We start from the raw sequence: 24,079 nt of genomic DNA, 5'->3' as shown, positions 1-24,079 counted from the left end.
TTATTTAACAAACTGAACGTCATTATAATATATAATATATGCATATATTATATTATTTTTTTGAACTAATTTCACATTATCAATTAACCAACTATAATGAGAAACAATATCACTACGTAGTCTTTTCAAAATCATACTATATACTATGAAAAATAGTAAATAAAATAGAAAAGATTATATATAAATGTGATCAAATAATAACTAGATAAAATAGAAAAGGTTATATATGAATGTGATCAAATAATAACTAGATTTAGGTAACATACCTGATAAGATATTGTACTTGGTGCATATTACAAGTTTGAACACTTATATCTCAAACACATTTACTATATCAATACAATTATACAAGTATATTAAAAATCATAACATAATTATATAAGTGTATCAATACAAATACACGAATATATCAACAAAATAAATATGTTGGTACAATAAAAGAAAACACTAAATTTTATTTAATTACATTAGATTATGGGACATTGGTCCCTAAATATTGGTCTCTAATATCATGAAATTTTTAAAAATCTTATTTTTTCCACAAACTTTCAACTTGGCAAATACTCCCTCTATCTGTGAATAGGAGTCTCGTTTTTTCATTTTAGTCCATCCGCTAATAGGAGTCCATAAATGGTAATATGATCCCACGTTCCACTAACTCGTATTCAAATGACACACATATTCCACTAATTTTTTTCATCCATTTTTCTTAACATTTTTTAAAACTTGTGCCATCAAATGGGATATAACGGCGGACGGAGAAATAGTATGTATAGAAAATCATTAATCACATTATATGTCTTTATCCACTTATTTTTTCTCATTTTACCCATGAACTCCTTTAAGGCATACTTTATCTAAATTATTTTGATACTTTAGGAATTCATCTAACATTATACGATATACTACTGTATTACTTTTTTTTTCAATTTATATAAAAATACAATGTGTATATAAATATATAAAAAGTGAAAAGTATGCTTATATCTTGAGTGGCACAAAGTTTTAGAAAAAAATATTTAATATAATATAGTAAAGAGGAAAGATAGTAAGGTGTTTTAATGAGGAGAGAGGAGATAAATTTGTTTCCAAATATGAAAAATGGACATATTAAGTGAGACAAACTAAAAAAGAAAGATGAACATTTTGAGTAGGGCGGAGATAGTATATAATACTATTATGTACATAATTTTTATATAATATATAATACTATTATTATAGTTTTATGTATATGTCCAAATTATAATAACAAAAATAAAAAAGATCCAATTAGGTGTGTATATGCAATAAATATATTAGCAAAAGTAACCAATACGATGATGATGATGATGATGATGATAATTTATTATTTGTAGTATTGAAATTGTTGTGTATACATCCAATAATATGTAAATATATATAGTAATAATTTCTAAAATATTTAATATGTTTTTTTAATTATTATTATTATTATTATTATTATTATTATTATTATTATTATTATATACTATAAATTAAGAATTAAAAAATATATGTAATGTGAGATTTGAATTCTTTAAAGAGTGTCCTTAACGTTTTGGGTTCGGACTAAAGCACCCTCATGGTCCTATAAAGGTATTTTTGTCACTCCATTATATTGTTGACATAAGATTTCTGTCACATTTCTGTAAGCAACTTCTTATGTAATTTCCTAATAAGTTCGGGTACTTCATACATAATTAAATTTTTCATTATTTACACTTTCTATTTTTTTTTATATTATATAGATTTATCATTATTTGCATTAATTAATATGAAATAATAAAACAAGACACTTTCTTCCATATAAAACTCATTTTCCGTTATCGATTACCTACTTCTAAAAGATGCCGACTGAAAGATCTTTTGTATCTACGAGTCTATCAACCCGTCTACAATTTAGAAGAAGCATTGTCTGTTCCATTAATAAAATAATAATAAAAAATGAAAAATCACATGATAGATAAATTTCTTCTCATAAATAATTGGAAATTAAGTTATATAGTACAAAGCAGCATAAAGCATGCTTTTGAGTATCTACCCTGACAGCCCGATCCGACTGGACCCGGCCCACTTGACAAGTCTACTTAGCATTTCATCAAAAAATATCCAAAAGATGAAAACTAACCTGAAATAATATAATGCCTTATTATTAGTATATTAGCACTTTCCATTATGTGCAGTCTTTTAACATGTTTTTAGCTTATGCCATTATGAACTCGATAAAAATCACCTACTTGTGTTCTTAAAGCAACGACATATCCCACAGTTTCTAAAAGTCAGATCTGTTTTACCCCGTTTCTTGGTTGAGCACAGCAAGGCAAAGAAATGGCCCTTATCCTTACAACCTACTTAATGTCACTTTAAAGGAGATTATCCTTTGAATGTACTAAATTTGGATTAATTCATTCTCTTTATTTTACAGATAATGATACAAAAGTAAGATTTGAATAAGCATCAGGTAAATTAGTAAAAAAAGGACCCAATGATAGTCTAGAGATTATAAACAAATATGGATTCCTAATCAGATTCAGTATCATCAGCATCTTTGTTGTCTGCTTGAGCATTTTGGTTCATCATGAACCTCCAGCTATCACCTTCCTCTATTTCCCACTGTCTCTTCAATTCAAACATGGTTTTCGTTGCAGCTTCCGCAATTGCAGGATTACTATCTTCGGCCAGCCTCTGCAAGCATGTAATGCGCGTTAAGCTTCGTATTTTCAGAGGTAAACTGGTCTCAAGAGAGTGACTAGGAATTGTTACCTGCAGAGCTCCCATGCCAGCATTTCCTAGAGTCCACATTGATGGAGCTGTTGATAATGCATTTGCTAGCGCTCTCCTGATCAATTATGATACAAAAAATTGAAAAAAATGATCATAAAGGTATGTGGAGGCAATGGGAAAGCCTGACTCCTAAAGTTCACAACATTGATGTTTATTCCTTGTTGATGAACTAGATATGGAGCAAAGAAGAAGAAGGGTAACAGAAGCAGATACCTAGTGCTGACATCAGGAGAGCTTGAGCACTCTGCCAATAGAGATACGCTGCTTTTGCCATCCATTGCATCGAGATCGATAAGAGCTGCCACAAGCAACTCCAACTGTTGCAAACAGAGAATAAGTATATGAGAAAAAGAATTGGGAATTTGGGAATCTACTGAATATGTTTGTATTCAACTGAATCTAGACCTCTTCAGGGTCGGTATAGTCAATTCCATCAGCTACAGAGAGTGCAGAAGCCATGCTCTCGTAAGCTTCCTGTGTTACAAAAAGGCTCAGAATAAAGGTTTTTAATAGGGTGCTATCATTTTTATGTACAGATCGTGTCTACACTAACCTGAATGGCATCAATGTGGTCGGTAGATACCTCCCCTGGGAGAAACTCAAGAGTTTTCCCGTTCTTTTCAAGCGTTACATGTCTTCTGGCCTCAGTAGCATCTGTAGGATCTCTTTTCCTGTTCGGATCATATAATTTTAGTCAGGAAATATTCATATATCTTGAACGATGAGGAATACATATTGCTGTAAGAAACTTACGATCTCTGCATTTTGCTCACCATCATTCCATGAATGTTTTTGAGAAACTGCAACTCCAACAAACAGAAATCTGAATCCCCAAATAATTAATATGAAAAGAAAGGAGAAATATTTCTTGTGAAGGGCAAATGAATTTGTGAAAACTAATAAATAAACCTCTCGTTGAAATGATTATATTAAGAAAATTTTTATCCTATCTAGCAAAACAAACAAGCTTGTCTGATTATGATAACAATACCTCCAATGCCATCAGAGAATCTTCCATAGCACGTCGTTTGGCAGCAAAGTCAGCTCGCTTCAAATCAGCCTGAACAAGGGCATAAAAAGCTATTTCAGACAAAAGCCTCTTAGTATGTTGGCCATTTAGTAGAAGACATTCAAACCACTATGGCAATCAAATTAATAAAAGAGGGAAAAATAAGAATTCACTACAAAACACCAGTGCAACTCAAGATGAAGATGTTCTGACTGAAAAAAAATTCTACAAGACAGCGTAAAGCACCATACTGACCTCTAATGCACCATCACTCCAGTGTTTGTCAGCAGCACTTTTCAATCTCGATTCAGCTATATTTTTTAGAAGCTGAACGTAGTAATCAGAAGAGGTTGATTAGAGATCTTCTTTACTTATGTTTTAGGAACAGTTAAGAAATGGATAATACTTACTGTAGCTACATGATGAAGCCTTTCAGCTCTTTTCTTTACATCATGATCTATTTTCTCTGTGTCTTCCCTTGCACGTGCTACCAAATAACAAAAGTAGTTATTAGTGATGAGTCTTAATTGAGTTCAGCATGAACATCTTTTAGACTCTTTTTCAAAACTCACTAAAGTAGTTGGATCTGTAAAAGTTGTTTCATGGTTGTGTTCACAAAGATTAATGATTTTTAATGAAGATTAAAGAAATGCTTACCATCAAGTTTGAGGAACTCTGAACCAAGAAAGGCAACGTCTTGTCGTGCACGAGCATCCAACTTCATTATGCCCCTAAATTTAAAATAATAGGAGGTATTACAGAGCGGATATGAAGGTTATTCATCTGGATTGAATTTTTGAAAATGCTGAAGCTATAGAATCAACAGAAACATTAAAAAGAAATCTTATGTAGAACCATTTATTTTTTCTAGAAACTACGTCAAAAAAGAAAGAGAATGGCCTGGTGCTGAAAAATTGGACAGTCATTATACCGTGAAAGAAGGATCATATCATTTCTAGCCCTTTCATTCATGAATTTTGCATCATTTGAGACATATTTGCATGCTTCGGCTAATCCCTGACTAGACGAGATGGTTTTGCCAGTCTCTATGGGATGGTCATCTCCACTTCGAGATCTACGCAACAAAAGAATAAATTATCAAAAATAACTTTTAGAACAGCTTGTCTTATGACACAATCCTGATTATTAAAAAAAATTAAGTGCATAACTGTTGCAACTTGCAAAATCGACGTTCAGCACCAATGACCAAAATTTTAAAAGATTACTGCATACGATATTTGTCTAAAATTAATAATATAACCATAAAATAGCTGCTAGACATATGCTCAACTAACCAGTCAGCTGAAATGTAAATAATTATATCAGAAAAAGCTCAGTCAAGATATTGAAATCCCAATAGAAGGTGGCCATCGGTGATCGTATTGTGTTACACAGTTGTCATTTTATCACTATCAAACAAAGCAATGTATACCTGGATATAACTGAACCATCACGGTAGCGCCTGAAACGCACTTTTGTTTCTGTATCCTGCGTTTCTGTTGATTGGCATACCAAAGAAAATCCTCGAGGTTCGATACATGCATCCAATTTTCGACCTAAAGGCCAAAATCGCTTTGAAATGCATTTTAGGCTAGACAGCGATAAATGTCCTGTTCCCTGTCTCTGATGGTTTATTCCTTGGTTTATGATATACTTAGGGTGTTGCGGTGATTTCGCAGATGAATATACAACACCATTTACTCTAGCCATGGATTAGACTCAATGCTCCTGTTGAGGCTTAGCTTACACGAAAGAGATGGATAAATGATCTATGCAGAGTGTGGACAGCCCGTGCTAGAGCATTCCCCAGAATTTGTAGGCTGTAGAAAGAGAAGACGGGCACAAGCATTACATATCAAAATTAAGTATTAAGGGCTATTGATGTTCATTGATGCAGATAAACTTCTTCTCATTTAGGTCATTCATTGTACTTGCTGAAACTAATACATAAAGCATCAAATTGACTATCATATTGAAATGTCCACAGCATAACCTCTTGTTGCTCAGCAAATCAAATTAAAACACCTTAAATACCACTTTTGCTCTATAATGAATTATTAACCAAGTAAAAGGGGCTGTCTTGCTAAGGCTAGGATCCCGGACAGATTTCATTGAAGCTATCTGAGTTGTTGAAAAACATAACTAACAAATCAAGTTGATGTTATAAGCTAAATCAACAGTTTCTAGCATACTCACACTTGAAAAAGTATAGCACTGAATTCATTTTATAAACACATGAAATTGAGCTCAGTTACACAATTACTCCATAAAGAGATGCATTCCCTATTGAAAAAGAGCATCAGAAGCAGTAAAACTGATACCTTAATTACCCATACCATTTCATATTTTTACATGACAATTCTAAGCAAAAGAGCAAGCCATTTCATATCCCAAACATAAGCATCTCCAAAACACGAACACACGCACACAAATAAACAATTTTCCATAGAAATTGCACGAATTAGCAATTTAGAGGTAGCTCTCAAAATTCAAACAATCGTCAATTAAATAAAAAATACTACAGAAAATCAAAATCAAGTTCATTCATAGAAAAAAATGCAAAATTTAGTACAGAAAAAAGCCCTACTGAGGAAGGCCTTGCAAATCGAGAGGGAGAGAGAAGATGAATGAGAAAATTGAAGGTAGAGAGTAGCGAGAGCGAGAGTGTGGGAGTAATTGAGTCGGGGAATTGAGAGTAGAGAAGATTGAGGCAAAATTCCAACCACAAGCGAAGCATGTGGCCCCTCAACGGCCAACGCTACCCAACAAAAGAATGTAACAGAATGAAGCAGACGTCGCCATTCACCCCATCCTATTCCTACCCATTTCATCACTGCATCTACTACACACATACGTGTTGAACATTCAATTAAATCAAAATTCTATGACTAACCAATCCCTAAAAAATATACTCCCTCCGTCCGTGAATAGGAGTCCCGGTTGGCCATTTTCATCCGTCCGCCATTAGGAGTTCCGGTTAGACATTTTATCTTGGGAGTATAAAAAGACCCCACTTTTTCCTTAATTTAGAAGCTGCAATTAATTTTAATCCACTTTGATTGCAAATAATAATATAAATGGGTCCCACATTCCACTATCACACACTTAAATTATTACACTTAAATTTTTCTTAAAACCCGCACCCAACTCAACTGGGACTCCTATTCGCGGACGGAGGGAGTATCAAGGTAGTCCAAAGGTAATGATGCATTTTTTTTTTGCATAAAATTTTAAAAATTAATATATTAAAGATTAAAATGAAAAGAGTAAAGTAAAAATTTGAATAAACTAAAATAGACTGAGGTAAAATAAAATATGAGAGAAGATAAGTTTTTTGCCAAAAATAAAAACGACTCAAGAGAGAGTATTTTACGGCTTCACTAACATGGTTATAATTAAACAATATTTGAAAAAAATCGAATCAACCAAGCTAAGGAATTATGATTCAACCAGACACCGGTGGGACCACTAGCAAACCATTATATTGCAAATACATAGTATTCCCTCCGTCTCTTTTTAGGAGTTACAATGTACCATTGTTAGGTGTCCCACTTTAGGAATCCTGGTTAAAATATTCCATAAGTAGTAATAGACACCACATTTCACTAACTTTTTTCCATTCACATTTTATTAAAAAAACTACTCTCTCTGTCCACAAGACTATGCACTCTTTCTTTTTTAGTCCGTTCCACAAAAATATGCACTTTCTGATTTTGAAAACTCTTTTTCTCTCTATTGAGGTGAGACTCATTCTCCACTAACAATACTTTAATTACTTTTTTTTTTCTCTCTCTCTCTTACTTTACCAATTTTGCATTAAAAATCGTGTCGAACCCCGAGTGCATATTCTTAGGGACGGAGGGAGTATTATATAAAAGTATGACCCACATTCCACTATATTTTTTCACCAACTTTCCTTTACATTTGTTAAAACCCATGTCAAACTCAAATAGGACTCCTAAAATAGGACGAGGAAAGTAATAAATAAAATATAATCTATTATTAATTTAGAGTTCGTTTGATTGTCTTGTTTAACATGGATAAAGAGGGTTACCATGGCCCTGCCAGATGTTTGATTGCCTGGTTCGTACGATACTCAAAATCAGGCACACTGATAACACCAACCTTAACGACTGCTGCGATAACTCCGAGTCCTACGCATCGTGAAACTCTGCAGAACAATTGTGGACCTTTTTTTCACTTATATAGTGGCCACCCGCTTTTAATTTTCACCTTTAGGCAAATCTTTGAGTTTCTGAAATAAAATGATTTAGTTTTAAAAAAGAGCTAGTTGTTAATAAAAAGATAATAATAGGTCAACATGAACTTAAAAGTTAAACAAGTAACTAGGGCTAACTACTTAGCTAAGTATGTAAAATAGTCGAGTTGAATGCATATAAACTGGGGTTAAATAAGCCATGGCAAATATAACTTGTAATTAAGGTTAGGGGTTGCTAAACTTAGAAATCATTTGAAAAAGGTGTAGGTCACTATTCCCTCCGTCTCTCAAATTTTGTCACACTTTAACGGGCACGGATTTTAAAAAATATAACAAAAAGTGAGTTGAAAAAGTTAGTGCATAGTGGATCCTACTTTTATATACTAATGTTATAATAAAATGTGAGTTGGAATGAGTTAGCGGAATATGAGATCTACTACAAAAATGACAAAAAGTGAAATGTGACAAATTTTGTGGGATAGACGGAAATAGAAAAATGTGACTAAATTTAAGGGATGGTGGGAGTATTATCAAAGAAAAGCATTTAAAGAAAAAATTCTGATTTAAAAGCAAGAAAGAATTTTTCTGAGAATACGTGTATGTGAATGCAAGTGAAATAGTCAAAGACAACTGAAAAGGCATTGTTGACAAAATTTGTATGGTTATAAAAAAATAACACATAGACTCCCTCCGTCTACAAATACAAAAAAAATAACACATAGACTCCCTCCGTCTACAAATACAACGGGAAGTTTTGACCTAACACGAGTTTTAAAAAATGTAGTAAAAAGTTGATTGAAAATGTTAGTAGAAGGTGGGTTCTATTTTTATATATAGAATTTCTTTTTGTTATGTAAAAACCGGTGGTTTCGAACTGTGGCCTGAAACGACGTTTTTTTGAACCGGAACTGCAACCACCGAACACCTTGCCGGGCAGATTCAAGTTCAAGGATTCAGAACCGACATTTTTTTAACCGTGTACAGGTCTACGATCATGGTCTCCCGTTGCTTTTACCTTTTGTCTAGTCCATTTTTTAGTAAGTTTCATTTAGTAGCTTTTTGTTCCAGGGGCACTAATAGTTAAGTCATTTACATTCTCTCGCTTACCATTTTCTGCCATGATGCGTTTTGAGTCACACCCGACCTCCTGGTCAGTTTAGTTACAGATCCTATTTTCAATTCAGTCCATCCTAGTTAGTCTCAACCTCATAAAGCGTGGAAGCAAACAAACCCTTCCAAGATGTCATCACAAGTGTACACGTTATTTCCAAATGTGTGGGATCGATCCTTACTCCGCTATACTAGCTAGTAGAGGTGAGTTGAGGTTTAGATACAAGGTTAAGGTTTAGGTCTAGGTACCCTCTTGGCAAGTGGAAACATTGCACAACACAAAGTCTTTTTTTTTTTGGATAATTAAATCATATGTATCTCATGAATCAAAATTTACATGATCACATCTTGGGCATACCCAAGGGAAAGAAATCCGAACATGCTCGGCATTACAAAGAACTAAGAGCTAAGGGCATAAAAACCCAGGATCCAATCTACATAAGTACAACCGCAGTGCCATCTATATGAGGAAGTGGGCCTCGTTAAAACCTTTCGAGACCATAAACCCTTAATGGGAAAAAAGGATCCCAAAAGGAAAAAGAGTACCCGAGATGGCACTACGTGGATCAAAATTTCCGGCCTAGTGAGCATCGGCTAGCCACTGCCGAGCCAAGGTGTAAAGCCATTATATATCTGGCACATGCTGAACGACTTGGTCAGGGGGAAACTTAACATAAAGGATGCTATAAGTGGCTGTCTTGATTTGGAAGAGGATCCGCCTATCATCAAACCTCTTGCCATCCTTAATCACCGTGTTCCTAGCCAACCAAACAAAATACACCGTGGCTAAAAGTGCAAGTTTCCTTAGCTGCATGCACAATGCGCGAAGCCCTCCTGTCTCTCGCAAGCCATTTGATAGCACTTTTGATAGTAATCGGGCACCTATGAAACCCAATTGAGTCAAAAGATCCGCAATCTCTTGCTTCGAGCCTTTGGTGAGCATATTATCACGGATAGATATGACATGTTTGATAAGCGGCGATTCATCCTTCAATCTAGGCTGCCACTCCCAAAAGTCCGTATCCCGAATGATTTCAGAATGGATCCACTTGATCCAAAGAGAATCAGCTTTCGCATGTATGTTCCACAAAATATTAGAACGCCGTGTTCCAAGTATCCAGATCACGGATCCCCAGCCTTCCCTCGTTTTTTGGAAGAGACAAGTCCTTCCAAGCTACCTTGCAGTGCTTGGAACCCCACAGGAATTGCCTAGCAATAGCAACAATCCTTGAAGTAACAGTATCCGGTATCGGAAAGGATTGTAGCCAGTACGCCTCGACTCCCTGCAAACAGGATTTTATTAGTTCAAGTCTACCAGCTTAGGATAGGGACTTACCATTCCACTTCTTGACAGTAGAGGCGATTTTGTCAATGAGGCTGGAGTAATCGGCCGTCTTAAGCATTCTCGACGCAAGAGGGATGCCGAGATATTTGACCGGGAGGGAGGCAGGGGTGAAGCCGAAGATGTTTATGATGTAATCCCTCGTCTCGGGCGACATTGTACCGGCCAGAAAGATGTTTGATTTTGCTTGGTTAACTTCTAAGCCTGAGCAACCCGAGAATTCAGCAATTGTATCGGCCAAGACCTGCATAGAATAATTGTCCCCTCTCCCAAAAAGCATTAAGTCATCTGCAAAGGCAAGGTGAGTAATGCGCAGACTAGCACATCTAGGGTGGAAGTTAAACCCCATCCCTTGAGCGCGGAGAGCAAAAAGACGAGAAAGGTACTCCATACAATGAATGAAAAGAGCCGAGGATATCGGGTCACCTTGCCGTAGTCCCCTCTTACGTGGAAAGAAGCCGTGGGCACTTCCATTTACCATGATAGAGTATGACGGAGATGTGACACATTCCATAATTCTTTCCACAAAAATGGGATGGAAGTTGAGGCCAATCAGCGCATCCTCAAGGAAGTTACATGAAATGGTGTCATATGCCTTGCGCAATTCAATTTTGACCGTGCACCGAGGGACCCCTCTAACACGATCATAACTCCTCATAAGCTCCGTGGCAAGATGTATATTATCCATTATGTTCCGTCCCGGCACAAAGACAGATTGGGCCTGTTCACAAGCTTAGGCAAGAAACTATCCATTCTTCTATAAATGATCTTAGTGATGACTTTGTAAAACACATTACAACAAGCAATAGGACGGAAGTCACTTACCTGGGAGTTGTTCGCCTTTTTAGGGACAAGAGCAATGGCCGTTGCATTAAAGCTTTTGAGAAGCTGGCCAGTGTGGAAGAACTCAGTGGCAGCTGCAATGAGGCCAGGGCCGAGTTCATCCTAATTTCTCTTGTAAAAGGCCGAAGAGTAGCCATCTGGTCCAGAAGCCTTATCATCTTTAATGGCAAAGAGGCCATCCTTGATTTCCATGGCAGACACGTCCCTAATAAGGCTGGCCGACTCATCGTTACAAATCACATACCCGTTAGCAAAGGCATCAGGGGCTAGAGGTGTCGTCTGCTTTGGAACCCCTAGCAACCCCTTGTAGAAGTGCACGAAACTATCAATGATGTCATTTAATCATCTAGAAGAGAGCCGTCCGGCTTGGAGAGGAAGAAGATGGTGTTTCGGGTGTTGTTGGTGCGAACCATGGCATGGAAGAAAGCCGTGTTGCGATCACTAAGGAGCCTGTGCTTCAGACCCGCTTTCTGACTGTAGAAGTTCTTCTCCGCCGTGACAAGGAGTTCGGTTTTCTGTTTGAGTGTCTTAATCTGATCTTGGAGCAACCTGTTTCTAGTGTCTTAGTCGGCTAGAATTTGAAGATCTTCAAGTTGCTTGCCTTTGCTCTAGCCGAAATATCACTAAACTCTCGAAAGTTGAATGATTTGAGGACCTGTTTGAACGCCTTCTCCCGTTGAAACAGCGCGAATTGGTATGAGCCGACCACATTTATCCCCCAATGTTCCGTGAGAGTACGGTTGAAATCCGGGTGATCCATCCAGTAATTAAAGAACTTGAAGGGCTTCGGATAGGCCCTAATGTCAGCGAAGACCTTCGTGACCACCGGGGAGTGGTCTGTCTGAAATCCCGAAGGAAGGAAGGTAGTATTCGATCCTGTATCGAGCCATTCTTGGTTGATCATGGCTCGATCAATTTTGCTGAAGACGTGCCCATTCGTCCAAGTAAAAGTGCAGCCCGTGGATGCAATGTCTTGCAATCCCAGGATCGCGCAAGCTTGGATGGGCCCATCCATTTCTCTGGTTTTCTAAAGCGTCTCCGTTCATCCACATGCATGACCGCATTGAAATCACCACTGACCAGAAACGGCATGCCCTGCAAATCAAAATTAACTAACGAGTCCCAGAGGGGTTGTCGTGTACCTGGTGAGTGCAAGCCATAAACAAGGGAAAAAAGGAAAGAGTTCCTAGAACGAACACACCTGATACGAGTATGGATGGCCTGCTGTTCTGTCGAGATGACTTCCAACCCCGTTCTTTGGGGATTCCAGAGCAAGAGCATCCTACACGTACCATTCGTGTTTGATAAGATAAAAACAAATTTCCACGAGGGAAAATGCATCGCAATAAAGGCCTCAAGATTAGCCTTCTGCATCTTGGTCTCAACTAGACCCATAACATCCACACGCATCCTTTTGATATGATCAGCTACAACCGGTTGTCTTTCAGGGGGTTGCATGCCCCGGACATTCCAAGTTGAGGTGATCATTGGACCTGGCCAACAAAATCAGACAGACCTAAGGGTATTACAGGATAGAGATCGTTTAGATTTGCCAATCTTTTTCCGAATAGATGTGGTGGCAGCTTGGTCCTTCTTCGGTCCACGGTTCTTGGAGTGGTGGCGTGCACTGGGTGGATCGATACCCGGGTCATGGGAATGACCATCATCCGAATTAGGCACAATAGTCTTGGAGGGATCAGCAGCATCATCAAGCTCAGGAGCTAGATTCAACGGTTGGGCATGAGGATGAGGTTCGGCTCTCGATGGGTCCTGAACCTTCCATCCTTGTTGGCCAGTGAGCTGGGATGCCGAGCCCTTCATCTTCCCCGAACCGGCTGCCATAGCTTCTCCAAGATAGGGAAATTCCAAGGGGTCTAAGTCCCCTATGGAGTCACCTCTTAGGGTCACATTCCTCTCGGAGTTGCTTCCATTCTCAGCAATGATATGGTTAATCTCATCAAGACCTTCACATTCAGAATCTTCAACACGAGGACCGAAGACACCATGGGCTGCCAAGGCTGTACCGGTATCAATCTCGGATGGCCAAGGGGTCATAGTTGCCCCGGCATGGCCTGTACTACGGCTACGCCTCTGCTTGATTTTTGGTTGCTGAGGCTGCGTTTCCTGAACAGTCTCCTCCACGTACAAGGCCACATCATTGTAGGCACCGGGTCCGTGACCTTCTCTGTTTCATCAACTTGGATTAGCTGGAATTTGTTCGCCAGAGGTAGCTCCTTGCTCGAAGAAGTGTTAGTTCCTTTGTAGCCGTTAGTCTTGTTCTTTCCTGAGGCATTCCAGACCATAGCATCATTTTGTGGACGGGCTTCCGGCTTCTGATTAGTGGCTTGGCGTAGTCCATTAGCTGATCCGCGGACGGCAATATCTCGGCCTCGGCTTAGCTGTGTTCGAGGGCCAGGACCTCTGCTCTGAGATGGCTCTCTTCTCTTGTTAGCTAGTCGAATTCTTTCCCGCTCTTTAGGGCCCCGGCATCCAACAATGATGTGGCCAAAAGCGGTATAGGTGTGGCAAAACATGGGCAAGTGCTTATAGACTATCTTCTGGTGCAGTGAGGACCCTCCAGGCAGAATGAGCTCAATGGTATCGCGCGGGTCCTTTCATATATCAATGATCACCTGGACACGAGGTCCATCTAGAGTTTGTCGTCAAATAGTGGAGTGGTCAACCGCAACAGGGGTGCCCACCGAGGAGGCAATCTTTTGGACAACCGCCTTTGTCCACAGCACAAGGAGGAGATCCGGTATGCGGATCCATACCAACATTTGGAGTTTCACTTTATCTTCTAGGTTGAAATCAGTGGGAGTTGGCTCTAGGATCAATGGGACCCCGAACACAGCAAAAGGGCCCTTTTCTCGAACTACCTCAAGGTCCGCATAGGTCTGAAAGCAAAAGAGGATCCATCCTCTACTATGGAAGGCGACGTTTGTATGTGCACCCCACCTTCTTACCAAGTTATAGAACAACTGCCTTCCCTGGGAAACGTCCTGCAAACATACCACGCAAAGAGGGGCCCCACCCTGTCACACTCAACCCTCTCTGACATATGTACTTACTATAAACATTTATCAAGTACATATTTTAAAACATTCTAAACCATAGTGGGACCCTCTCACCACTCTATATACTACACATTTATCTACATGCAAAAATGATGAGGAGGAGAAGGTTGCCAAAACGCGTCAGCCGCCGACCCTGATAACACGTGGAGTTCCTATGACTCACGTCAACCCAAAAGGTTCACTGATATCTTATTCCTGAAAAATATTATTGGTTTATATGAGCCACAACTCAATGTATATAAACCTTACCTTTAATTCCACATCCCAAATATCAATACATTCTTTAACCAATATATATAACAATAACCAACAAATATTAGAAACAATTTCATGTACATATGCATATGCCACACTATTCAGTTTATTATTCTGTGACAAATCAAGCCTTACATCTGCCCGGGATTCCATTGTATCTGACCCGAAGGTCTCATTGCCATTGTACATATATATATGACCCGAAGGTCCATTGCTATTGTATATATGACCTGTAGGTCTCATTGCCATTGTATACTGTATACATATATATGACCCGAAGGTCCATTGCCATTGTATATATAACTCGTAGGTCCATTGCCATTGTATATGACCCGTAGGTCTATTGCCATTGTTATCAGACCCAGGCAAGACTGTCACGGATCCTTTTTAATCCAATGATTCAAATAATTATAAAACCATGTGTAAACGTATCAATTGCATCAATTTCATATTTCTATCATATTTCATTCAATAATACCTTTATAATATATATACAATGAAAAATTAAAAGTGTGATTTATACACACCTGCTTATTATTTTGTGACAAATCAAGCCTAACATCTATCTGAGATTCCATTGTATTTGACTCGAAGGTCTCATTGCTATTATACATATATATATGACCAGAAGGTCTCATTGCCATTGTATCTGACATATGTTCGTATGATATGTGAAGCTTAAAAGCTTTATATGATGAAGAACTAAAACAATATATCTAAGTCGGCTAAATAAATTATTGAACCACTAAATTGATTGATCTCATCCATTTTCCTTCTTTTATATTTTTAATACTATAGTTTTGATGACTTATACATTTGACAACTTACACGTATTTTCTACAAGTACACCTATTACAATTAATATATTAAAGTATAACATGTATGTTGATTGCCAACTCTATATATTAAAAAAAAGAGATCACCCTATTATTATTACACTATTTTCTAAATAAAGTAACTACTTGCATACAACAAAATTTCTTTAAACTACTAACTATATAATATTCACAGTTTAGTTAAAAAATACATAATCATATATGCATAAAGGTGATATACATATGTACTATATGATATTCGTATATATATTAATAGATGATCTAATTTACTTAGTTATTTAATTATACTTACCTATATTTAACTTATACGAATACATAATTATATTATTAAATCTTTAGAACCTTGCTAAAAAAATATAATTAACTACATTTTCTTTTATATTTAATTTAATGTTATCCTCTTATGAAAGTGACAATATAATATGCAATAATGTAAAATGATGCATGTTTTCGGACTGCTCCATTTGGATTGAAGGGAGATCTTCAGATGTTCAGCTAGGGTAGTGAGATTCACTTGAGCTCCGCCCACTTTACAGAAGTGAGCATAATGCTTATACTTCTTCACAGGGGTGTACCCTCACACTGCAAAGCAAGGTTAGAAAAAGGATAAACAAGGAAGGAAAAGAGGTAATCTGCTTGGCATGGGTTCTCCAACAGAACACAGAAGCGGTAGACCTGGAGCTCCAAGGAGTAAATCACCAAACCCTCGTCGCTCTAGACTGAACCCTAACCCGGCCCACACACAACACGACCCACAACGCTAGCAGCAGCAAAACCCTAACCCTAGTAGTCCGCCTCTCACAACGCCGGCCTGGGCCAACTAGGGTTCCGGTAAAGACTTTGCTGAGATCAAAACACAGAAACACACAAGAACTCCAAAGAGGATTCAAGCAACGATAGGTACTAGAGCACATAAAACCAAAACAACTATCACTCTAGGACGTAAAATAAAGGAGGGATAGGAGGACTTAGCCAATCCAAGCAGATTCCAATCGGTAGAGTTGGAGTCTTCAATTGATAATAGCTCGCTCCAGCTTAGCCCAAAAGAGCCGGCCTTCCTCAACCTCCGAGAAAGCGCTCAATCGGGGATGAAGGAGAGGCTCTCAATTAATGGATCTACGTCTTCACGATCCAATTTTGAGGTCGAGCCGCCCAAAGCCGCTGGCCGACAAAGTAACACCACACCTCCCCTCTCCGACTATTCACGCCAAAAGCACCACAATTGGTGCTATCTAACGCTACTGGAGTGGAGGGGAGGCCGCCAGGATTAAGGGAGACCTTCAAAATCACCAGCAATCTGAAGACAACGAAGCTGAATCAGTTCGATGCAAGCCGCCTTTATCTTCACCAGCCCCGGAGTTTGTCGGATCAACTCAGCGTCGTCTGAAGGAAAATCATATGACGGAGGGAGGGATCCACCGGTATTGATGGAGGAAGGTGGCGGCGGCAAAAGAAAGAGACGACGGAAAGGCGGGGTTAGGGTTTCTAGAGAGAAGCAGCGTGATCTTCTAGAGAGTGGAAAACTCAACCCTAAAACTAAAATATGGGTAAACAATATTTATAGTGGCACGGGCCCACCGCAAACGGCCCCTTACTCCAGAAATCCTAATCGGTACAGGCCCACTAAGTAAGCCCGTGTCGTAGGATTTTTTGGGAGCCTCGTTTCCACTCTTCACTGCCCGAAGGCACTGGTAGTGACACCGAAGGGCACGAGACCCTCCGGGATTGGACATGCCCGAAGGCAAGACACCGAGCCAAGGCTCGGGCATTCCAGGGATCAACTCCGGCCTGGACCTACGGGTTGGGTACCGCTTGTCCCTACACGATTGAGGACCCCTTTGGAGAGAGACGCTCGAGAGATACCCCGAAGGATACCCCTGTTCAAGCGAATTACACCGAAGAGCACGGGGCCCTAAAGGATTAGACTCCGAAGGCATGAAGGTCCTAAGGGAGGGACACCAGGGGCCCGAAGGCCCGTGGGAGACACCATGAGCCCGAAGGCCCGAGAAGGACACGAGCTCGGAGCCCCGAGAGAGACACGAGCCCGAAGGCCCGCGATAAACACACGCCCATGCGCAAGCACAAGAGGCGGAGCCTCATGGAAATAAATTTCCACAAGTTGTCTCCATAAGTTGTCTCCATTGAGGATCGAACCACTGACCTCATGGACGAGTAAGAAGGCGCCCTTTGCCATTAGACCAAGGTGCCTCCTTCACAAAGTGTTTAAAACACTTACCTACGTAGGACTCTGAACACCTTGTGTATCAATATCAAATTTTGCAATTTAACCTTCCAAATTATAGTTTGAAATTTGTACAGCATATAAGTTCATATTTAATTAGTACAATAGAATATATAGTGAAGGAATGTAAAATCAATGTATTGTAAAGAAATATATAGACATACTAGCTTTCATATCAATAAACAAGAAAATTTAATATTCTGCATGCATGTATTGGTAAAACAGTAAATTGTTTAATTTTAATACCAAAGGTTCGGGTCAAACCCATCATCAGGATGCAACCTTTGCAAATTTATATTCATTTATTAATAGAAAAAAAAAAAAGAAGGAAAGAAAATTGATTACTCTACGAATACATCTTAATGGGCTTTAAGCATTTGACGAACTGTGAAGATCTACTAATGCATACTTATTCTACTACAGTATATATTTGCATACTTCAAATATCATCCCCCGATGGGCTTTCATGCATAATCCAAATATATTTCACGGCCTAAAATTTTAATCATCTAACCAGAGACATTTTGTATGATTAATTATTTTTTCTTGATTGAGACTGCTAGCTAGTGCTAGTTGAAATAATTGCTGGATTATTCTATCACCATCCACATTAAGAGCATCACATGTATTTCACGGTTTCGTTTATCTATATAAAACACTTCTGTTTCAAATTTATATCCTTTAACCATTAAAAAAAAATATTTGGAGAATTTCAAAATAATTCGAGTGCATGGATACACACAATACTCTTTTAGATATCTCAAATCTCCGATCTACTAGTTGGAGGAAAATCTTTTTACCAATTAAGCTAGATTCTTTTTCATATTATCCCTTGAATAATAAAATCAACATTCCACTAATTGTGAAAGTCCTTAATTAAATGTCATTTTGATTTTGACTTTATAATTATGAGATTCCCATTTATTACTTTATAATTGTCCGAATCTCAAACTCAATCCCTCATAAATCATAATTGCCTTACGTAAAAAATGGTGTCTTTTAATAAATACAAATTGCATGAATTGAACTATTTTTTCTTTTTCTCATGGCGTGCATGATCCATTGAAAGTAAAAGAAGAAAATTCAATTTAATGACTCTGAATTGTGCATATATAAAAGGTGAAGTTTCTTCGATATTTTCTTTTTTCTTTTATTATATACATACATCAATCTCTTCACAAAATTGGTGAAGAAGAGGTTTTTCATTTGTTAGATTTTTTGGGTAAGATGGCTAATTTGCCGGAGAGGGATGGATGGGACTTCATTATTTGGAGGCTTGCGCTTGTTGGGCACCTATTATTTCCACTTGCCTCATCACAAGATTTTGATCGGTAAGTGTAATTGTTTGTACTTTGTAGCATTACAAAACGTTTTCAATTCGTCGTTAATTACCATATAAATTTCTAGCTAGGAAAGATAGATAAAGCAAAACATGATTCGAACATATCAGTTTAAGTCAAATAAGTTCAAGATATAAGAGTTATCTACCATAACAAAACCACTATAGTGTAGTGGCAGAACTAGAGGAAAAGATCCACAGCTTTTTATGATGTTTCTTCTTCATTTTCTTTTTAGTTTCCAACCAATTCACATATAAACTGAGAATTAATTAACTTGATAATCTGATTTTTCTATTAATCTCAGGCCGATGACTTTGGAAGAAAATATTGAAGCTGTGTTGCCATCCAACGGGATCCTCATGGTGAAACATGATAAACATGTAAAACTCCTAATGATTTTTTTTTTATTTCATTATGAAGTGGAGATATTCTTACAATTCTTTATAATCTTCCGACTTCAAATTTAATGAGCATGTGAAGAAATAATTATACTATATCATGTTAACTAAAAAGCATCATTTTGTTTCCTCCATAAAACATTATGTTAGCATTAATTCTGGAAAATTATGTTTGCAGGTTGTATTGACTAATAGATTGGTCAACCTCACATTGTCAATACCAGATGGTATGGTCACTGGTGTGACATACAAAGGGAGTGCCAATTTGCTCAATACCAAAAATAAAGAAGATAATAGGGGGTCATTTCTTTTTTTCTAATGTGATATATAATTATTTTGATAAAGAAAAATTTTCAAATCTAAGTTAATTACAAGTAAACAAATCAACAGGTATTGGAATGTTGTTTGGAACAAGCCGGGCAATCAAACCATCATAGATAAGTAAGTTAATTATAACAACAGCAAATTAATACTGTTAGCTCTACACAAACCTATCAAAATAAAAATAAAAAATAAAAAATAGATAATGGAAAAATTCAAATTGAATTGATTAAATGTTTGTTCAGGTTTCCAGGAACAAGCTACAAAATTGTAATGCAAAGCAAAGATCAAACGGAAATCAGCTTCACCACAACATGGGCTGTTGGAAATTCAAGAGTTCCTTTAAACGTTGATAAAAGGTGAAAATTAAATAATATCAACACTTTTATTAATTTATATTTATATTAGTAAGAGTAATAATTTTGGAGAGATTTTTCTTAATTATGAATGAAAAAACAGATATGTACTGCTACGAGATTCTCCTGGGTTTTATACATACACTGTGCTGGAGCGATTGAAGGAATGGCCGGCTTTTCTAATACAGGAAGGGAGAATCGTGTTCAAGCTACAAGAAGACAAGTAACTAATTAAGATTAAATTTTCTTTTGAATTTTTTTTTGAGAAATGTATTTATTGTATTTGCAATTGATAGATTTCATTACATGGCAATGTCGGATGAGCGACAGAGGGTTATGCCAATGCCTGAGGATCGACGTATTGAAATTGCTAAACCTCTTGCCTATCCGGAAGCTGTTCTCTTAGCCGATCCATCAAATCCCCAGCTTAAAGGAGAGGTAAGGAGCACTCCATTTTGTACTAATATTTACTCTAAATATTACTACAAGACGGGTTGGAGAGCCCGTTATGTAAGGAGCAACAAAACGGGCTGGAGAGCTCACCTAAATCTTGGCTCAAGCACAAGGCTTGGGCTAGGATCGGGTCGGCCAGTAGGTTTTCTTGGCCCAATTGACGAATCTAATTACTACAAATTACAATCATAACATCATCAATGATCTATCTACTTGGATTTGTGATATCATTCATAATTTTGTTTAATGAATTTTAGGTGGACGATAAGTACTTGTATTCGTGTGATAACAAAGATAACAAGGTCCATGGATGGGTGAGCAGTGATTTGGGCCTTGGATTTTGGATGATTACTCCAAGCAATGAGTTTAAAACTGGTGGGCCCTTCAAGCAGGATCTCACTTCTCATGTTGGCCCAACTCTTCTTTCTGTAAGCATCAATTTCTATATGTGTTGTTTTTATTGCACCATTATTAAGTACTTACTAATATAATTAAAGATGTTTATGAGCACACATTATGTTGGAGGGGACATAGCTATCAAGTTGGAGGCAGGGGAGTACTGGAAAAAGGTTTTGGGGCCAGTTTATGTTTATTTAAATTCTGATACCAAAGCCAAGACCAAGCCTTCTATTCTTTGGAATGATGCTAAACAAAGGGTATAGTTACTTGAGTGGATTTTAATTTATTCCTTTGATTATTAGCTGTTATTTATTTAAGTAATTTACAATGATCAGATGAATGAGGAGGTGGCTTCATGGCCTTACAATTTTCCTCTTTCCCCAGACTTTGTTAAATCGGAGGAAAGGGGAATTGTGAGTGGTCAATTATTTGTCCGTGACAGGTTAATCATAAATCAATATCTGAAAAAAAAAAATTATAGTACCTTGTACATATAAATTTAAGTACCTAATTATTTTACAGGTTCAAACATAAGGAACCTTTGGGTGGGGCCTCTGCTTTGGTGGGATTGGGCCCACCTGGACCAGCAGGCTCATGGCAGTTAGAAAATAAGGTAATTTTTTTTAATTAGGCCATTCATTGTAGTGGACAATTGTTTCAAAAAGACTAACTAAGCGTATTGTATTTGATTCAGGGTTACCAATTTTGGACAGAAGCAGATGAGAATGGGAATTTCTTGATCAAGAATGTGATACCTGGAACATACAGCTTGTTTGCATCAGTTCCTGGAACCATTGGAGATTACAAGCATGCTTTCGATATCATCGTTTCTCCTGGATCCAATGTTGTTGTAAGCGATGTGGTTTTTGATGCTCCAAGAAATGGCCCTACACTGTGGGAGATCGGAATTCCTGATCGGTCCGCAGCTGAATTCTTCATTCCAGATCCTAGTCCACAATTCAAGATTCATCACTACCCACGCCCCGTTGAAAAGTTGTTCGGTTTTGCAGATATTATTGTACCTATATCCTTATCCAACTACGACACTCTTAATTTATCATCGTTTTGCAGGTTCAGACAATATGGACTATGGACGCGTTATAAGGATTATTATCCCCACATAGACTTGGTCTACATTGTTGGACGAAGCAACTACTCCACAGATTGGTTTTTCGTCCACTCCACCAAGTACTGTTTTCTCTTTTTTTTCAAACTATTATGATGTCATTTAGTACGTATATGCCGTCATGCATGAATGATACAAAAACAGAAGATCACAATATATAGTTTTTAAGTTTAATCTTTCCAAGGAAATGTTGACCAGGAATATTGAAGGCTATGATTACAAAGGAACGACGTGGCAAATCCAATTCGACCTAAAAGATGTTAGAAAGGAGGCAAACTACACTCTCCAAATAGCACTTGCATCGGCTAATGGGGCTGAACTACAAGTAAGATTATTTGAGATTTGTTAACTATCAATGTTACTCCATTCTTTCATTTTTGGTCCGTTTCTAAAAAGAAGAAACTTTCTATTTTAGGAAATAGAACCCACAATCCATTAATACTTATTCCACAATTTTTTTTCTTCATTTCCCTTATTTTATCCCTTTTATCAAAACTCGTGTCGTTTTTAAAGTTCCTATATATAGGAAAGGAGGGGAATAGTATTTTATAAGGCGACTAACTATATGTTTAACATTTAATCTAAATTTGTATTAGGTACATGTGAACAATCCAAACTGGAAGCCTCAATTTAGCACAGGAATGATTGGCAGAGACAATGCGCTAGCAAGACATGGAATTCATGGGTTGTACCATTTGTACAGCATTGGAATACCAGGGACCTTACTTGTCGATGGAAATAATACAATATTTTTTAGTCAAACAAGAAATGTAGGGCCTTTTAGAGAACTTATGTATGATTACATACGTTTAGAAGGACCTGCTTGAAATTTTCAAATCTAACTTTAATAAATCACATGTAATTTTATCAATGTAACAATTGGGCTTCAATTTCGGATTCTTGTATGTTTCACAGTTTTGCAATTTCATTCAATATAAATCATCATATGCATTTCCTCTAATGAAATTAAATCAATCCTGTATTATTGTGAAATGTACAATCAAAATAATTCATGAATCTAGAGGACAATTAGTACTACTCCATTTGAATAGGCCATAATATATATTTTAAACGCGTGGAAAGAGTAAGCGTCCAAGATGAGATCCATTTATTAATTAAAGCCCAATATAATAGGGCCCAAATAAGTATATAATGTGTTTCATGAGAAATGGCTTCTAATTTTCTTATTGCAGACCCTACAATATAATATGAATGCCATGGCATCAACTGTCATGTTTACTTGTGTAATGACTAATGTCTAATATTTATCTTTTGTTCGGTTATAATTTTTTCAAAAGCTTGGCTTATGACATTTATCTTGATCTCTCTTTGTAATATCAAGATTACATGTAACTCATAATTATTCATCTCACTTCCACCCCTTATGAATGATTTAATCTTAAATATATAATATTGTTAAAGATATTCATATGACTACCATACTAAAATCTTAAAGTACAATGTCGTATCGTACTGTATAACCATATTTTGATATTTTTAATAACTCGCACACCTAATTAGCATGGATATAGCCATGTGTCATTTCACGTAATAAAGGATAGACAAAGTTAAATGCAACACTTGCACCGGTCATACCGGTCATAGTAGTATCATGAAAATGTATACTATGCATGCCACAATTGTCCTCAAACTTTTATTAACTAACTTTTCTTAATGTGATTCACTAATTAAGTTTGTACATATCCCGAGGTATTTGCATTTCCTATTATTATTTTTTGACATTTCGCATACGTATATACCTAAACCTTGTAAAATAATTATGATTATAAATCTCCGCACACTGCCTGGCTTCACACCGGATAGTGATTTTATTTTGATATTATTTCTTTTTTAATATAAAAAAAGATGTTCAATGATTAACACTTTACTCATTATGACCGGAACTTATAAAAAATTATGTCGTGCTAAGACGCGATTTGACTTGATGTTTTATCATCAAAGAACATAAATT

General features: G+C 37.2%; 3 protein-coding genes across 4 annotated transcripts; 1 reads left to right on the top strand and 2 right to left on the bottom strand.

Moving 5' to 3' along the window:
• Window positions 1-2,370: 2,370 nt before the first annotated feature.
• Window positions 2,371-6,594, bottom strand: LOC125216807 (senescence-associated protein SPA15, chloroplastic-like). 2 transcript variants are annotated; one of them, XM_048118578.1, is made up of 13 exons: window positions 6,378-6,593; window positions 5,223-5,610; window positions 4,722-4,865; window positions 4,448-4,521; window positions 4,201-4,277; window positions 4,046-4,117; window positions 3,773-3,841; window positions 3,535-3,581; window positions 3,335-3,452; window positions 3,187-3,255; window positions 2,995-3,098; window positions 2,761-2,836; window positions 2,371-2,682 (listed from the first exon to the last, which is right to left on the bottom strand). In XM_048118578.1, the coding sequence occupies exons 2-13, from the start codon at window positions 5,498-5,500 to the stop codon at window positions 2,518-2,520; spliced, it is 1,293 nt and encodes a 430-aa protein (XP_047974535.1). In that variant the 5' UTR covers window positions 5,501-5,610; window positions 6,378-6,593; the 3' UTR covers window positions 2,371-2,517. The 2 variants fall into 2 exon arrangements, with proteins under 2 accessions (XP_047974535.1, XP_047974536.1); XM_048118579.1 differs by lacking the exon at window positions 4,722-4,865 and having other exon boundaries at window positions 6,378-6,594.
• A 3,150-nt stretch (window positions 6,595-9,744) lies between these two features.
• On the bottom strand, window positions 9,745-12,208 carry LOC125210506. Its single transcript, XM_048110055.1, has 7 exons — window positions 11,906-12,208; window positions 11,715-11,837; window positions 11,439-11,607; window positions 11,287-11,378; window positions 10,472-11,182; window positions 10,298-10,402; window positions 9,745-10,167 (listed from the first exon to the last, which is right to left on the bottom strand). Exons 1-7 carry the CDS (start codon window positions 12,206-12,208, stop codon window positions 9,745-9,747), a joined length of 1,926 nt encoding a protein of 641 aa, XP_047966012.1.
• A 6,733-nt stretch (window positions 12,209-18,941) lies between these two features.
• Window positions 18,942-22,944, top strand: LOC125210504 (rhamnogalacturonate lyase B-like). The gene is made up of 15 exons (XM_048110051.1): window positions 18,942-19,045; window positions 19,359-19,416; window positions 19,631-19,752; window positions 19,843-19,893; window positions 20,019-20,132; window positions 20,233-20,352; window positions 20,426-20,567; window positions 20,840-21,010; window positions 21,080-21,238; window positions 21,317-21,423; window positions 21,504-21,594; window positions 21,676-21,974; window positions 22,053-22,169; window positions 22,306-22,432; window positions 22,704-22,944. The coding sequence occupies exons 1-15, from the start codon at window positions 18,942-18,944 to the stop codon at window positions 22,932-22,934; spliced, it is 2,013 nt and encodes a 670-aa protein (XP_047966008.1). The 3' UTR covers window positions 22,935-22,944.
• The last annotated feature ends 1,135 nt before the right edge of the window (window positions 22,945-24,079 follow it).

The sequence above is a fragment of the Salvia hispanica genome, chromosome 3 (assembly GCF_023119035.1).
Source record: "Salvia hispanica cultivar TCC Black 2014 chromosome 3, UniMelb_Shisp_WGS_1.0, whole genome shotgun sequence".
Taxonomy (NCBI): Eukaryota; Viridiplantae; Streptophyta; class Magnoliopsida; order Lamiales; family Lamiaceae; genus Salvia; species Salvia hispanica.
This window is presented reverse-complemented; position numbering and strand designations above follow the sequence as displayed.